The sequence below is a fragment of the Marmota marmota genome, unplaced genomic scaffold (assembly GCF_001458135.2).
Source record: "Marmota marmota marmota unplaced genomic scaffold, marMar, whole genome shotgun sequence".
In the NCBI taxonomy this organism is placed as follows: domain Eukaryota; kingdom Metazoa; phylum Chordata; class Mammalia; order Rodentia; family Sciuridae; genus Marmota; species Marmota marmota.
Genome location: NW_025999990.1, coordinates 43,093,140 through 43,109,855, shown reverse-complemented (window position 1 = coordinate 43,109,855; position 16,716 = coordinate 43,093,140). Strand labels below are relative to the sequence as shown.

At 31.4% G+C, this 16,716-nt stretch overlaps 1 protein-coding gene across 3 annotated transcripts in view; it reads right to left on the bottom strand.

Moving 5' to 3' along the window:
• Rock1 (Rho associated coiled-coil containing protein kinase 1) overlaps window positions 1–16,716 on the bottom strand; it is a 151,407-nt gene that overhangs the window by 62,669 nt on the left and 72,022 nt on the right. For 2 of the 3 annotated variants that reach the window (XM_015482498.2, XM_048806465.1), the window contains 4 exons: window positions 11,264–11,423; window positions 7,709–7,769; window positions 3,707–3,795; window positions 87–135 (listed from right to left, as the gene is read on the bottom strand). In XM_015482498.2, coding sequence (XP_015337984.2) covers window positions 87–135; window positions 3,707–3,795; window positions 7,709–7,769; window positions 11,264–11,423 — 359 coding nt within the window. The remainder of the gene's footprint in view (window positions 1–86; window positions 136–3,706; window positions 3,796–7,708; window positions 7,770–11,263; window positions 11,424–16,716) is intronic. The other variant, XM_048806464.1, reaches the window with a different exon arrangement.

The window sequence follows — 16,716 nt, the reverse complement described above, 5'->3', positions numbered from 1 at the left end:
TCAAATGCAATTATCTCAGAAAAAAAACAATCTAAAAATGGGAACAATCTCAAAAAGGAAAACCTGTTTAATAAACAAAAATGTACCTCTTCATCCAATTCTTTCATTATCTTGTCTAGTTTTATATTTGAAGTTCTGTAAAAACAAAAGCAATACAGATTAGAAATATATTGTTTATTGCCCAGAGTTGAAAATCTATATATACGAATTTTTTTTAATTATTTATTTTTTAGTTTTAGGTGGACACAATATCTTTATTTTATTTTTATGTGGTGCTAAGAATCGAACCCAGTGCCCCACGCATGCTAGGTGAGCACGCTACCACTTGAGCCACATCCTTAACCCCATATACCTTACTTTTTCACAACTAGGGTTCCTTAATCTTTTTCGGTGCCATGAACTTCTTTGGCACACTGGTGAAGTCTATGGCCTTTTTCAGAATAGTAATTTTAAAAGCATAAAAAATACAGAAGATTAAAAGAAGCCAATTATATTGATATACAGTTATAAATTCTTAAAAGCAAATGTATATGCTTTTCATTACTATATGAAATCACAAGGTCTAGTAGCAGTAATTTCAAGGTAGTAATATTCAGAGATTAACTAATAACTTTAATATAGGAAAATATCTGTGATTTTTATTAGTAATAAAAAGCTCACAGCTACTGCTTATTAACTTTATTGTTGCCTTTGAACAGAATTTAAAAATGATAAATGCCAGTTATAAGTTAGGGAAAATATTCACTTTTTCTCATCCATCTTTAAGGACCTTGAATTTTATCCAGGAGAATTTTATAAATCCCAGAGTAAATGACACTACCTAGAAATCATCCTTGACTCATTTTTCTCCTTTACTCCCATCTAGTTTGATAAATATCAAGTGCTGCAAATTAACTAGATAGTTCTTTTTAAAAATTATATTTATGTACACTTTCTTCCCTTTTTTTTTTTTTTTTTTTTTTTGTGGTACTCTGTGTGGATTGAAGCCAGGGCCTCACATATGCTAGACAAGTGCTATACCACGCAGCCACATCCCCTGTCTGATGTATTATTAAAAAAAAAAAAAAAAAATACACACACACATCTTTATCTTCTTGGTTTAATAATTTTCAAAGGGTTGGCTGGGTGAGGTGGGACATGCCTGTAATCACAGTGGCTCGGGAGGCTGAGGTACTAAGCAACTCAGTGAGACCTATCTCTAAATAAAATACAAAAAAATAGGGCTAGGGATGTGGCTGCAGTGGTTGAGTGCCCCGGAGTTCAATCCCAGGTATGAAACAAACAAAAAACTCCAAAGTGTTTCTATCAGACTTAGGATAATTTCCAAGTTTCTAAGCTTGTCAGAAACAAAGTCCTGGGGAAGGGGTTGTAGCTTACTGGTTGAGTGCTTGCCTCGCATGCATGAGGCACCAGGTTTGAGCCTCAGCACCACATAAAATAAATAAAGAAAGAAAGAAAGATTAAAAAAAAAAAAGTCCCTCAAGATCTAGACCTTGCCAACCTCCCCAGCCTAATTTCAGCCTTTTTTTTCCCCCTTCAAATGTTACTACCTAATCAATCTCTCTTACATCAAGGCCTTCACAGATACGTATTCCCTGGATCCTAACAAATCCTTCTATTCTTTCTTAATATTTCCCATTGAACCTTCTGGTTCCAGTTTTTCTAATCTACAACAAAATAGTGGGTTATCTCCTAATGTATACTTGTATCATTTTCTTCTCTCTCCACCTTACCACATACCATACTAATTACTACCTTTGTATCTTCATTGTTGATTACAAGCTCCATGTGAAGAGGGTCTATTTCTTGTTTTAGTCAGGATTGCACTGCTGGCAAGCACATTATCTGATACAAACTGACATTTTTTTTTTAATTAAACTGGTTTGAATGTGCAGAATTAGATTAGAATTAGTTTTGACTTTATCTGTATGTGGTGGTAGTTGGGGAAAATTTCTAGATAAAATTTATTTCTAGCCTGCCCACTTAGAACCAACCAAATTCTTCCAGTTCCTGGAAGGGTAAAAGGCTAAAAGTAGGACAGGGAAAGACAATCTAAAAACAACCAGCTATAGCCTCAGTAATTTAGCAAGGCCCTCAGCAACTTGGCAAGATCCTGTCTCAAAATAAAAAATAAAAAAGGGTTGGGATGGGCTGGGGTTGTGGCTCAGTCAGTGGTAGAGTGCTTGCCTAGCACACATGAGGCCCTGGCTTTGATCTTCAGCTCCATTTATAAATGAAATAAAGATATTGTGTCCACCTACAACTAAAAAAATAAATTAAAAAAAAAAGGGTTGGGATGAACGGGTTGGGATGTAGTTCAGTGGTAAAATGCACCTGGGTTCAATTCCTGGTATCAAAATAAACAAACAAAAAAAGCTACATTTTTGTCGAATAAAGCTCTAATGGATATGTGAGAAAAGAAACAGGATAAAACATTTGAATGCTCATGAGAAAATAAATGTAAGCAAATATTAATTTACAATTCTCAGCATTAAGTCTTTAAAATTAAAAACTATTCATCAGGGATGGGGTTGTGGCTCAGTGGTAGAGTGCTTGCCTAGCATGTGCCAGGCCCTGGGTTTGATTCTTAGCACCACATGAAAGTAAATAAATAAATAAATAAATAAAACCAAAGGTATTGTGTCCAACTACAACTAAAAAAATAAATATTTTTAAAAAAATTATTCACCAATATGTAATTTAAAAAGTTCTTATCACATTTTAATTCCATTTTCTTGAGAGTACACATTTTCACATGATTATCAGCCATTTTGGTTATTCTATTTCTTCCTCAAATTGATGCCAATCACTACTACTACCTTCAACACTCATTCAACAGTTTCTCCATTTCCTCCCTTTATTTCTATATTATATACTTAGAAATTCCTTCCAAATTCTGGGATCAGTTGATTGCTTATTTATAGTGCTTTTACTTTGTTTTTTTTTTTTTAAGTTTATATTATACACTTAACAATCTACCAGGGATGGTATACAGTGAGAATTTTACCTGTTTCCTACTTCTCTATAGCTATCTGGTCACAACACTGAGTATTTATAATTTCATTTGTTGAATATTTAATCTATGTTACCTTTATATTTCATTTATTCAATACTGTTCACAAATGACATAATTATAAAAAGTTATTGCTTGTAATTATAAAAAATTATTGCTATTAATAAGAAATAGCATTATGCTAAGTTATTTTAAAATAATAACATTTGATCATCCATTATTTCATAAATATATATGCTATTAGAATTTGATGCAGGTGAAAAAATTCTGAGTTACTGCTCTAAGGAATCATAGTGGAAATCAACGACTGCATCAAAATCTAGTGAATTTTAAACATCAACACTTCACATTTTATAAAGTAATTTATTTAATGTAAACTAATTTGCTCTTTCAGTTAGCTAATTAAAATGAGAGAAAAAAGTAAAGGATCAGATAATTAACTGAATTAGAACTATACATATTTTTAAGAAGGAAGACTACCAGAAACAAATGAACTTTAATAGTTTGAGGAAAGTACATTTACAACTAAAAGCGAACATCAATGTTATTTTTTTATTCTAGCTAAGACATTCTTCATGGATGTGTATCAGTAGCAACTTTAATATTCATCTACTTTTAAGTGTTTATGAGTATGAGCTTTAAAGTATTTGCTATATACAACTATTAACATGAAAAACATAATTATATTCTTACCTGCACTTCTGCTCCATTTCATCTTTTAACTGTATTTCATTATGCAGCTGTTCTTCTAGCTTATAAATTGTTTTTTGCAAACTTTCCTGCTTTAATTGAAAAAAAAATCCATCTCATTCAACTAATAATATGGATAGAGAAATTAAGAATAACAAGTTTATGGTACCATTTTACATCTGTTTAGGAAATAATTAATCTTATCACTTTCTATTAATTATTATTACTTTAAAAAGTATTTTCTCAATATTTACTTGTATCTCAGTACTGTACTATGTGTCAGTAACACAAAAATTAAAAAATGGTCTGGCTCCTGTTCTCATAAAGCTAATGATGTCCCTGTTCTCATTAAGGTAATGGTGCATAAAGAAATGGGAAGTGATTTAAACATTATACAATGTTTATATATATTGAAACATTAAATGGCATTTCATTAATATGTACAATCTTAATTATTTAATATATCCATTAAGCACCCACAATGAGCCAGGTGCAGTAGCACACACCTATAATCCCAGCAGCTCAGGAGGCTGAGTAAGGAGGCACGAGTTCAAAGCCAGTCTCAGCAAAAGCGAGGCCGCTAAGCAACTCAGTGAGACCCTGTCTCAATAAAATACAAAATAGGGCTGGGGATGTGGCTCAGTGGTTGAGTGCCCCTGAGTTCAATCCCTGGTACCAAAAAAAAAAAGCCACAATGACCCAAAGATATGTACAAAATATGAATCCATGGTAGGTGATAATATAGTATTCTGAAGGACAGAAGGATGAGTGACTTCTAATTCTGCCAGAAATATGCAATGCTTGAAGTAATACCAAAAACATGAGAAAAAATTACCCAGAAGAGACGGTAGTAGAAAGAAGATATTTCAGCCAGAATGAACATACAGGCCAAAAGTAGAGGTAGAAGAAAATAAATTTGGGAAATGGGAAGAAATCAGATATGGCAGAGTTTAGCATACAAGAGGGAAAATAACTCTTATCAAACCTGACAAGTATGGGACCATGATTCCTTGATTGGAAACTTTAACCTATAAGCAATATATGACATAACATTGGCATCTCAGAAACCAAACTTCAATAATAAGGTAGATTAAAGGGAAGTGAAATTCTAGAAAGAACAACAAGTTAACAGGCTATTGAAAAAGTTCCAGTAAGAGTGAATACTGATCTGATATAAAGAAGAGATTGTAGTTATGAAGAGGAAGAAATGGATAAATCTCAATTAGAAAGCAGATTTATGACCTCAAAAATAATTAGAAATGAGAGAGAACATATATAGTACCATTATGAAAAACAAGAAACACAAAAGTTATTGCTGGGAGGGCATGAAAGAGAAAAATTGTGTTTAGCTTTAGCCTTATTAGAGAGGCCAGAGATGTATCCAAAAGAGACGAGTTTTTATATAAAGCTTTGAGGAAGAAGGTAGATATACAAGAGAATACCAATAGAAATGAGCAGAGACAAGATCACAACTCTGGGAAACATTTAATAATTGAGTAGAGGAATGAAAATAAAATTCAAGGATGCAGGGCTGGGGGTATATAGCTCAGTGGTAGAGTGCTTGCCTAGCATGTGTGAGGCCCTTAGTTTGAACCTCCACATAAAAGTAAATAAACAAAAAAAGGTATTGTGTCCATTACAATTAAAATAAATAAATTTTAAAAAATCAAAGATGGGAGGAAAGGAAGGAAATAAAGGAAACATGAAAGAATTATAAAAGCTTAAAGTTTCAAAGAAGAAAGAGTAGTCAATATCAAATGCAGCAAAAAAAAATTATTCATCACATTTGGCAACTGCAAAGTTGTTAGAATTTTAACTAAAACACTTGCAAGGAAAAGTTGAGAATTAAATTAGTTGATTTCTGTACTTAGTTCCCTCTGTTCTTACCAGAGCAAAAGATAAAAAAGCAGCCACTGACAGTAACTTACAGCAATCACCACTGAACAGAATCAGCCCGAAAGATAAATCCTTTGAATATTTCTGAAGTCTTTTTGTTGTTGTTGTTGTTTTTCTTTTTAGTTAAACATGACAGTAGAGTATCTTCTGATGTTTATATAAACATGTAGTACATCTTCTTCTAATTAGGATCCCAGTATTGTGGTTATGCATGATGTAGAGATTCACTATGACATATTCACATATGTACATAGGAAAGGTATGTCCAAATCATTCCACTGTCTTTTCTATTCCTGTCTCTGCTCCCTTCCCTTCCATTCCCTGAAATCTAATGTACTTTTAATCATACAATGCTGTGAGAGCTGAGTTACAGCAAGGCCTTAATATTACCTTCCCTAGATCAAAAGTGCTTTTATTTTAATGACATCTGAGCCCCAAAGCCTTGTGAGCTATATAACTTACTTGCGAGCTCTTTGTGATGAAAATTTAAAAGAGAAACAAGTAACTCACACAGTTCTTTCCTCTTTTTCTCACCTTCTCTTTCTACATTTAAAACTAAATACATCAGAGAAAGAGAAGAACTGTACCAGCTTCTAAAAAATGTTGTTACTTCTCTAATCCTCTGTTAAAACACACAAGCTCAGGCTGGGGTTGTAGCTCAGTGGTAGAGTGCTTGCCTCATATGTGTGAGGCCCTGGGTTTGATCCTCAGCACCACATAAAAATAAACAAACAAACAATACAGATATTGTGTCCATTTACAACCTAAAAAATATATTTTAAAAAACATGTAGGCTATAGTACAGTGTTTAAGGAATGTTTTAAGGATGGTCAAATGATTATTCCTGATTTTTTTTCCAGAAAAGTCCTAGTTAACACGAAAGAATTTCCTCAAATGTAAACAAATAAGAGTTTTTAAAATACAACAAAACCTCTCTCATGAACATGAACCATAAGAGCAACAGAAGAACTCACAATTAAAATGTACTTACTAGAGTAATTTAAATCCCAGTGGAAAAATTAAATGGTGCTTATTCTCCATTTCCCCAACAACCTTCTAGTCTTGAAGATCTATCCTCTGTTCATCTTTGCCTTAAAATCTACAAACTGTAATACTCTGTTGCCCTATCATTTTGAAGTTGGTTTCAAACCATGGGAGAGACCAACAGGAAATCAGAGGGTAGAGAAATGAAGTATCCATTTCTCCATATCCTTCTGGCTTTACCATAGCTTTGGAAGTGTTTTATGTTCCTCTTCTATGATGTTAGGCTTTCTCTGAGCTACCACTACAGGATTTTCTCTTTGCCTCAACTATGGGAGCAATGGCTTCACACTGTTTTTAACCAACGCTGATGTTCACAATGTAACAGTACTTCCATTAAAACTTCATTTAATGAATTCATGAACAAAGTGTGATTAAAATACTTGCTAGGATAAGATTCAGCCTTACAAAGAAAAGGATATTGTGATATATACCACAACAACTTAAAGAATTATGCTAAAAAAATAAGCCAGTCACAGAAGGATAAATATTGTGTAATTCCAGGAGGTTAAATAATCAAATTTATTGAAACAGAAAGTAGAATAATAGTTATAAGGGCCTGGAAGAAGAGTGAAATGGGGAGTTTTGTTTTTTTTTTTTCAGGGTACAGAATTTAAGTTTGAGATACGAAAAAGTTCTAGAGAAGGATAGTGGATGATTGCACAATTCTGTGAATGTTCTTAATGTCTCCGAATTGTATACACTTAAAATATAGTTAAAATGGTAAATTTTATGTTATAATTACTTTACTAATACAAAAATATCTTCATTTAAATCTTCCATGTCTAGACCCTTAGTGATGAAATACTTATATTACTGATTTCAAAGATTAAAAAGACAACTATTGTCAATCTGTGTAGCAATTTAGTTTACTGTCTTTACATAAATTATTTCATTTGATATTCAGAAAAATTCATATCAGAAAGGAGACAAGAGATAAAAATTGCCAGAAAAATCTAAGTGCAATAACCACTCATTCATAAGCAACACATAAGCTTACTCAATACCATACACAGAAATACATGATACGTAAAACAATTTTTAAAAAGCAAATAAGAAAATACCTACCAAGCTTTTATCCACATTGGAACTGGTTCTGTTATCATTAGGATTTGCAGAAGGTAAGTATCTGGGGGAAAGGAGTTTAAAAAGAAAAGAAACAAAACAACCCACCTTAATATCCAATAACAACCAATAACAAATACTATATGCTTATTTTATGTTCAGTATTTTACTAGCTATGTTTATAAAAAAATTAGGCACAAGTACATATTTTTATTTTAGAAATGATACATAATTAAATGAAATCCCAGTTAGGTCTATAATCATATGACTTGCTTGCTATTCCTGCTACAAAACATGTGACTATTTCAAGGAAGACAAATAAAAAATATAAATAGTCTTAAATTAGTTGAAATCAGGTTTTCTTGGCCATAAGAGCAAGTTGTAATAGGTTTGCCACCAACAGTAACTAAAAGTGATTCCAATTTTAGAGCCTTTTGAATTTAACAACGAGGGACAAGGAATCGTTGACCTTTAAGACAGAGTACAACTACCTCCACTTCCCTCAACTATCCTTTAGCAAAACATAATATTTGCTTGCTTGGGTTTAAATTATTTCTTTTTTTTTTCTTGCCTAAGTAATTGAAATAACAGAATCAAAGTCTGGGTAAAATCCTACCAAATTTTGGGACACCAAGCCTTGAAGAGTTCTTTAATTTAATTCAGTGTAAAGTTAGAATTACATAAAAATACAGGTGGTTGGTGAGACTTAAAGATCTTCACAGGGGGAGCTGGGGTTGTGGCTCATCAGTATTGCACTCGTCTAACACGTGCGAGGCGCTGGGTTCGAGCCTCAGCACCACATAAAAATAAATAAGTAAATGTCCAACTGCAACTAAAAAAAAAAAAAAAAATGATTTTCACAGGGCTGGAGTTGTAGCTCAGTGGTAAAGGGCTTGCCTGGCACATATGAGGCACTGGCTTCAATCCTCAGCACCACATTAAAGAAAAAAAGGTAGGTAGATAGGTATTGTGTCCATCTACAACTAAAAAAATAATTAAAAAAAGATCTTTACATGTCTTACAGCAATATCAAATAAGTAGAGTTAGATAGATAGTATATGTGAAATTTTTTCTAAGATACCAAATATCATGTAAAAGTAAGGTACTGCTGCTATTGCTCCTGCTATCACCTCCAACATGATCCAATACCAATATTATTATTTCCACCATCACCACCACTTACTGTCAGCACTTTAACTAGAAGAGCGCTCTCAAAATACCAAATAGTTACAGTACATTTCACAGCTGTATAGGTTCAGCTATTAACACATAGGTATTAACAGTGAATAACAACTATACTTTAGCAATAAAGATCTCTGCCCTTGACAATTAAAAGATATTTTTATATTTCAGGGATAAGAGTTTCCGAAGTTTTCTAGTTCACACTAGTATATTCAAAATTAGACTTACATATAATAGTAAGGGTCACTCATATTTTATTGCTTCCTTATTAAAAGCAATCACACTTTTACCTATTCATATTATAGGCACTTATCTTAAAATTACTATATTAATTGATAAGGCTATGACACTTAAGAACATAGTAAAATGTCAAGGCTGGAGACACAGGTCAGTGGCAGAGCATTTGCCCCAAATGTGCAAGCTCTGGGTTCAATTCCTGAAAAAGAAAAACCAAAAAGCCCTATACAATAAAATTTCTATTTTTAAAAAACCTAAAAATTGAAGACACGACTTGGTGTGAATGAACGTTGTATACAACCAGAAATATAAAAAATTGTGCTATGTGTAATAAGAATTGTTATGGATCCCACTGTCATATATAAATAAAAAAACATTAGTTAAAAAAAAACCTAAAGGGGCTGGGGTTGAGTATTCGACTAGCATGTGCAAGACCCTGGGTTCAATCCTCAGTACCACATAAAAATAAATAAATAAAATAAAGATATTTTTAAAAAATATTTTTAAAAAAAAACTAAAAATTACACTTGAGACAGGAATAAAAAGGAAAATCAGAGAACATAATGAAGTACATGGCAATGTAGTACAAATAACTTAGTGTTTAGTTAATTAAAGATTACCTTTGTATAGAAAAATGTAAATAAAATAATTAACTGTTGAACTATAGTATAGAAAAATCCAAAAATACTGGGAGTTGTTTTTAATCAATATCCTGAGTGTTTCAGAAACCAATTCAAAGAATAATTGATAAAAGCACCAAAGAAAGAAAGAAAGAGAGAGAGGGAGGGAGGGAAGAAATTTCAGCAAAACCACTCTTTTGTGTATATATGTCAATATAAAATAGCTACATTATTATACACCCCGAGTGTTAGGGGGAAAAAATGACTAAATTATTGGGCTTTTCTCTGAGTCAAAACTTATGTGTTTTGTGTATTCAGTATTGTTTTTTAGTGCACTGTTATAGAAATTTCATAAAGCAGGCCTAAATTGCCTTTTTATTTTCTAAACTTGCCTTGAATCACTTACAGTTAGCTATAATAACTAGTAGTTTAATAATTGCTCCAAATAAATACCTAAAACTACTCTAATGTAGTATAATTTGATTTTAAGAAAATTTATTCTGAAATAATTAAAAAAATAATAGTAAAACTTAATGCACCCAGTTATTGTTGTTATATGATTCATTGTAATATATTAATACAGAACTTTCTTTGGCTTTCAAATAAGAGGTATGTATCAACTTATATTATTCATTTCCTACGATGTGAGCAGTTCAAGAGAAGGTATTATAACTTGGTCATTTTTCTTCCTGCACCTTGGTATTTAGCTTATATTTGACAAAGAGAAAGTTATCAAACATACCTTTTTGAATGAATGAATGTCCAGCACAGAAATAATGTTAAACTTACATCACAAGTACATTTGGAAAGACTAAAATTCACATTAGCTAATACTAATAGTAATAACAGCTAACACTGAGTATTTTTACTCCATGCAAAGTGCTCTAAGTGCTTTCCTGTGTTTTGCTTTACTCCTCCCTTATAAAACTCTCTGATGCAAGTATTATTGATGTTATCATCATCCCTATTTTTGAGGAAATGAAAGCATAGAAGATTAAAGTTACTAATTCAACATGATATGATAGTACAGAAAATACTATTTGTTGTAATACATAGTGAATTTATTAAATAGTATCTGGGAAAAATCGATTTTTGAAGAGCTAAAAATTATGGACCTTGGGTAACAATATAGAGATGATATTGCTAGGAAAGTTAATATTATATATTATTCCAAACTGTATTATAAATCATAAATCTTTAGATAACAACACTGACCTAAATATCAGTATTAACAGTGTCTTTTGACCTATTAATTGTCACTTGAGGACATAAAGTACATCAGACAGCAATTTCTGAAAAACATTTATATCCTGAATATAAATGAGTCTAAAAAAAAAAATCAAACATGAAATGCTAGAAATACCATGCATCACTGAAAAATGGTATTATAAATATTAGAAGATATATCTGTATATCTCATTAAATATACTTTAAAAGGATCTTTAGATATCCCTAAGAAAATAATATGAATATAATAAAATCAGAACCCACCCCTAAAATTACTATTTAGCTTACTTACCTACGATTGCTATAATATGTAAATCCTACAAAAGGTAGTTGATTGCCAACAAAAGCTTTAGGAATAGGGAATGTTTCTTCATCTCCTTTATCATCTTCTAAGTCATCAAAATTACTAGTATCAATGTCACTACTTAAATCAGGTACAACTGGTGCTACAGCTAAAAATAGAAAGAAAAGTGTTGTTGATTTCAAATATACAAAGTGACACAAAGATTCTATACCAGCCCAGTATGGTAGTGTACACCTTTAGTCCCAGCTACTTAGGAGGCTGAGGCAAGAGGCTCCCTTGAGCCCAGGAGTTCAAGACCAACCTGGGGAACAGAATTGAGACCTCATCTCAAGAAAAAAATAATAATAAATAAATAAATAATGACAATAATAATGATGTTTCTTTTCTAAATAGCTGTAAAACAAATTCCAAACAGGATGAATCTATTACACTAAGATTCATTATAATTAATAAATGTTAATTATTAATTCATTCATTTGTAATTTATAAATCTACTGTTCACTGCTGTATAACGAATAATATTCACAAACCCATAAATATTCATAAATCTATGGTTTGTAAATTTGTCACTAATTTTATTAATAAACTATGAATTAATAATTTGTTAATGTTTATTGATAGTTTGTTATATAATTCTTGAAATGATATATACCAAATCACCTATAATTCAAATTTAACTTGAATATTACAAGTCAAGTTATTAGGATTACTTTAAATACATCACTGTATAAATTTCTCAAAAGCATTTAGGATTATAGAAAAGAATTTCCAGAACCTATAACATTACAAGCTACACTCTAAAAAGTTGGGTCAATTTTAAATACAATATTGTTTTATTAATCTGCTATGAAGCAAGCCAGAAATCAAGGTTAATTCTTAGTAGTCCTGAATATAATTACTAATTTGAAACTGAAATATTTTTATTTTTATTCACATCAAATCTACATGATCAATATTTCTATCATTCAATATCTCCATAAGATTAAACAATAAGGAGCAAATGATTTTGAATTAGTTTCAGACTAGCTACTTCCAGAATTAAGTGATTAAGAATAATTCAGTATTTACGACACGGTTAAAAAAAAAAAAAGCAAGGACACAAAAACATGGATAAAGCATCTCAAGATTGTAAACATGATGGGGAGGGGCAAGACGTACATATACCTAATAATTTAAAATGATATGCGACAGTCTTTAAATATTCATAATCCAGGAGAAAATACCACATTAAAGCTTGAATATGCTATAAGCGGTACATTAAAAATAAATTTAGGATACATATTTTTTAGTTTAAAGGCACAATAGTTTATAATACACAAAATGAATTATTATCAAAATACTAAATACTCATTTCAGAAACAATTGTTTCCTTTTTCTTTGGGAAAAAAGATAAAGATAAGCAAGGCAACAAAAAAACAACTGAACAGTTTCATGGTCTTAATCTCATATAAAGGAACTATTTTTTTAGTTAGCTGGGTGCTTCAGGCAAGAAATATCTATTTTCAGGCAATCTTAGACACACTGAAATATCTGAATAATTTGGGAACACAACAACAGATTTAGCCCAACAAAGTTGTAGTATTAACTAACAGCAATGAGTTAAAAAAAAAAAGTTCTTCTACCATTTATTTCTTTAAGGCCAAGAGAACTGCTTGACCATACAATGCTGATATCCTAATAATTAATTTCCTAATATGTAAAATGAGAGAAAAATAAAAGGTTGCTGAACCCAGGGAAGTCTACAGTCAATTATGGAATGGCATGCATTTTACTTTCAAAAAATTCTCAATCATGAAGAAATTTTGCCTACAGGGGACTTTTGGGAATATCTGTGTACATTTCTGGTTGTCACAAATACACAAAATCTTAAAATAAACTTTCTTAAATATGTACCAAAGGCTATAAAGGATGAAGAAATAAACTATAGGAACCAGAAGAATGCTATCTTAAATAGAAAATATTAAGACAGAGACAGAAAAAGGAACAAAATAGAAATTCTGGTGCTGACATGAAAAAGCAAACACAGTGGAAGGGAAGTATGGCACCATCAACTAGACCAACACATGCATTATGGGAGTTCATAGGGAGAGGAGAAAAAGCAGCAGAAAATATATTTGAAGAAATAATGGCCTCAAACCTCCCAAATCTGATAAAAGATGTAAATTTATATTCATATATAATGTAAATGAGGGTCAACCAAGGAAAGTGCCAAAATATCCACATAAAAATGCATTATAATCAAATAGCAAAATCAAGCTGCCCTAACTCAAGGCCTTAAAGAAAGATCAGTAAACCTAACTGCGCACATAAATGTAAAAGCCAGTATTATAGTATTTTTGGCTTGTAACAGCTTTTTTCTCCTCACATATGATTTAAAAAACAAATGCATTATGCAATAATCATAAACTTAAGTTAATGAGCATACAATATAAAAAGATTTAAATTGTGACAATGACAATATATAGGGTAAGGACAATTTGTATAAAAGCCATTTTTGTATGACACTAAAAGTAAACTAGTATCAATTCAACTTAGACTGTTACCAATTTAGGGTTTTAAATGTAATCTCCATGTTGACCAACTTAAAAAACATACAGAAAAGGAAAAACACAAAAGGTAGTAATTAAACACTTAAGAAGCAAAAATAAAATACAGAAAATAGAAAAATAAAAGAAATATTTCCTTATCAGTATTCACTGTAAATTTAAACGAATTAAACTCACCAATTAAAAGGCTGAGATTGGCAGAATAAAATAAAAAATGATCCAAGAATATGCTCTTTACAGAGACTCACTTTAGATCAACAGACATAAATAGGTTGAAAGTGGAAAATACATTCCATGCAAAAGAGGAATGGCTAGGGCTGGGGATGGGGCTCAAGCGGTAGCGGCTCGCCTGGCATGCGCGGGGCACTGGGTTCAATCCTCAGTACCACATAAAAGTAAAAAAAAAATAAAGATGTTGTGTCCACCGAAAATTTAAAAATAAATATTAAAAAGTTCTCTCTCTTGAAAAAAAAAAAAAGAGGAATGGCTAAACTGACATCAGACAAAACAGACTTTAAATCAAAACTATTGAAAGAGGCAGAGAAAGACACCACACATTGATAATATCAAGAAAAAGCTTAATATATTAAGAAAATGTAACAATTATAAATATGAACAACACAGCTCCAAAGTATATGAAGGAAATGCTGACATGAATTCAGGGAGAAAAAGAACACATAAAGACAAAATCAATAAGAAAATACAAGATTTGAACAACCATAAACCAACTAGATATATAATAGATATACAGAACACATTTCACCCAACCAAAGTAGAATACATGTTTTCTCAAGAACACTTAAAAGACATTTTCCAGGAGGGACTATATATTAGGCCAAAAAGAAGTCTGAATAAATGTAAAAAGATTAAAATCACTTTTCAAATCACAATGGAATTAAACCAGAAGTCTGAAAATATTGTGGAACTCAAAATTTTCTTAAACCACCAAATGAGTGAAAGAACAAATCAGAGGGAGATATAGAAAACTATTTTGATGAAAATGAAAATATCATGCCAAAACTTATGGGATTCAGTAAAAACAGTACACAAGAGAAAATTTCAGCTGTAAATGTCTATATTAAAAACAAGAAAGATCTCATAAACCATTAACTTGAAATTATAAAACTAGAAAAAAGTAAATAAATCTAGAGCTAGCAAAAAAAAGATTATAGTACAGATAAAATAAAGAACGTAAAACCAATAACAAAAGTTAATAAAAAAAATTAAAAGTGGTTCTTTAAAAAGCTAAAAATAAATGACAACCATTTTACTGAACTTAGGGGGAAAAAAGACATGAACAATAAAAGTAAGCATAAAGATACTAATCATTTAGGAATAAGAAGTATTAAAGAAAGTACTATGAATGAGTGTGTACCAACAAATTATAGATGAACTGGACAAATTCCTAAAAACACCATCAACTAAAACTTGCTAAAATAAAAGTTAGAAATTAGAAGAGACCCAAAACAAGTAAAGAGATTTTAAAAATAGTAAAAAATATCTACAGTCTACACAACATAAAAAGTTCAACACTAGACGGCTTTACAACATAAACCCACCTCAAGCACTTCTAAAAAATAGAGGGAAAAGTTCCTAATAAATTCCATGAGATCAGCATTGCTGACACCAATAACAAAGACACCAAAACAAACAAAAGCCCAGAGTAATACCTTTTATTAGCATAGATACAAAAAAAAAAAGTTGCAAATAGAACACAGTGCCATATTCAAAGGATGAACATGTCATAAATACAGCCAATTTTATCATCAACTAAAAAAATTTTAAACAGAACTGTACTCTATGACTAAATGGGATTTACTACAAGGTACTTCACCACATCAATCAGTGCAATGTATCTGGTCCTCTATATAAAGGTTTGGTTTTGATTCAACCAAAACAAGATTCAAAATAACCTTTAAAAAGAACTGTGTTTAAAGATGTACAGACTTTTTTTTTTGTCATTATTCCCTAAAAGAACGGTATTACAACTATTTATTTATAGAGATGAGTCAAAGTATGTTGAAAGATGTGTGTGAGTTCTATGCAATTACTGTGCCATTTTTTTTAAAAAAAAATTTTAATTACAGTTGAACACAATGTCTTTATTTTGTTTATTTTTATGTGGTGTTGAAGATTGAACCCAGTGCCTCACATGTGAGAGGCAAGCTCTACTACTGAGCCACAACTGCAGCCCTACTGTGCCATTTTATATCAGGGACTTGAGTATTTTCAAATTTTGGTATCTGTTCAGGGTTCTCAAACCAATCCTCCATGGACACTAAGGACAACTATATTACAATAACAGAATAAAGGGAAGAAAAACACAATCATTCCACTTGATGCAGAAAAAGTATTTAACAAGTCTAAAATCCCACAACTACTATCATACTCAATGGTTAAAGACTAAAACCTTTCCCCATGATAAGGAATACAAGAAAGCCCATTTTCACCATTGCTATTTAACATTATACTTGAAGATCAAGTCTGAATAATTAGGTACGTAAAAAAAAAGTGGTGGTGGTGGGGGACATCTAAACTGGAAATAAATAAGTTAAAACTACTCTATTCATAGATGACATGATCCTATACATAGAACATCCCAGGCCTGTCATGGTGGTACACACCTATAAATACTAGCGAATCAGAAGGTTGAGGCAAAGGAGCACAAATTTAAGGCCAGCCTTGGCAACTTAACAAGATCCTGTCTTGAATAAGAAATTTAAAAAGACTGGGGATAGGCTGGGGTTGTGGCTCAGAGGAAGAGTGCTCACTTAGTATGTGTGAGACACTGGGTTCGATCTTCAGCACCACATAACAATAAAATAAGGGTAATTGTGTCCACCTACAACTAAAACATAAATGTTATGGGATATAATTCAGCGATAAAGCACCAGT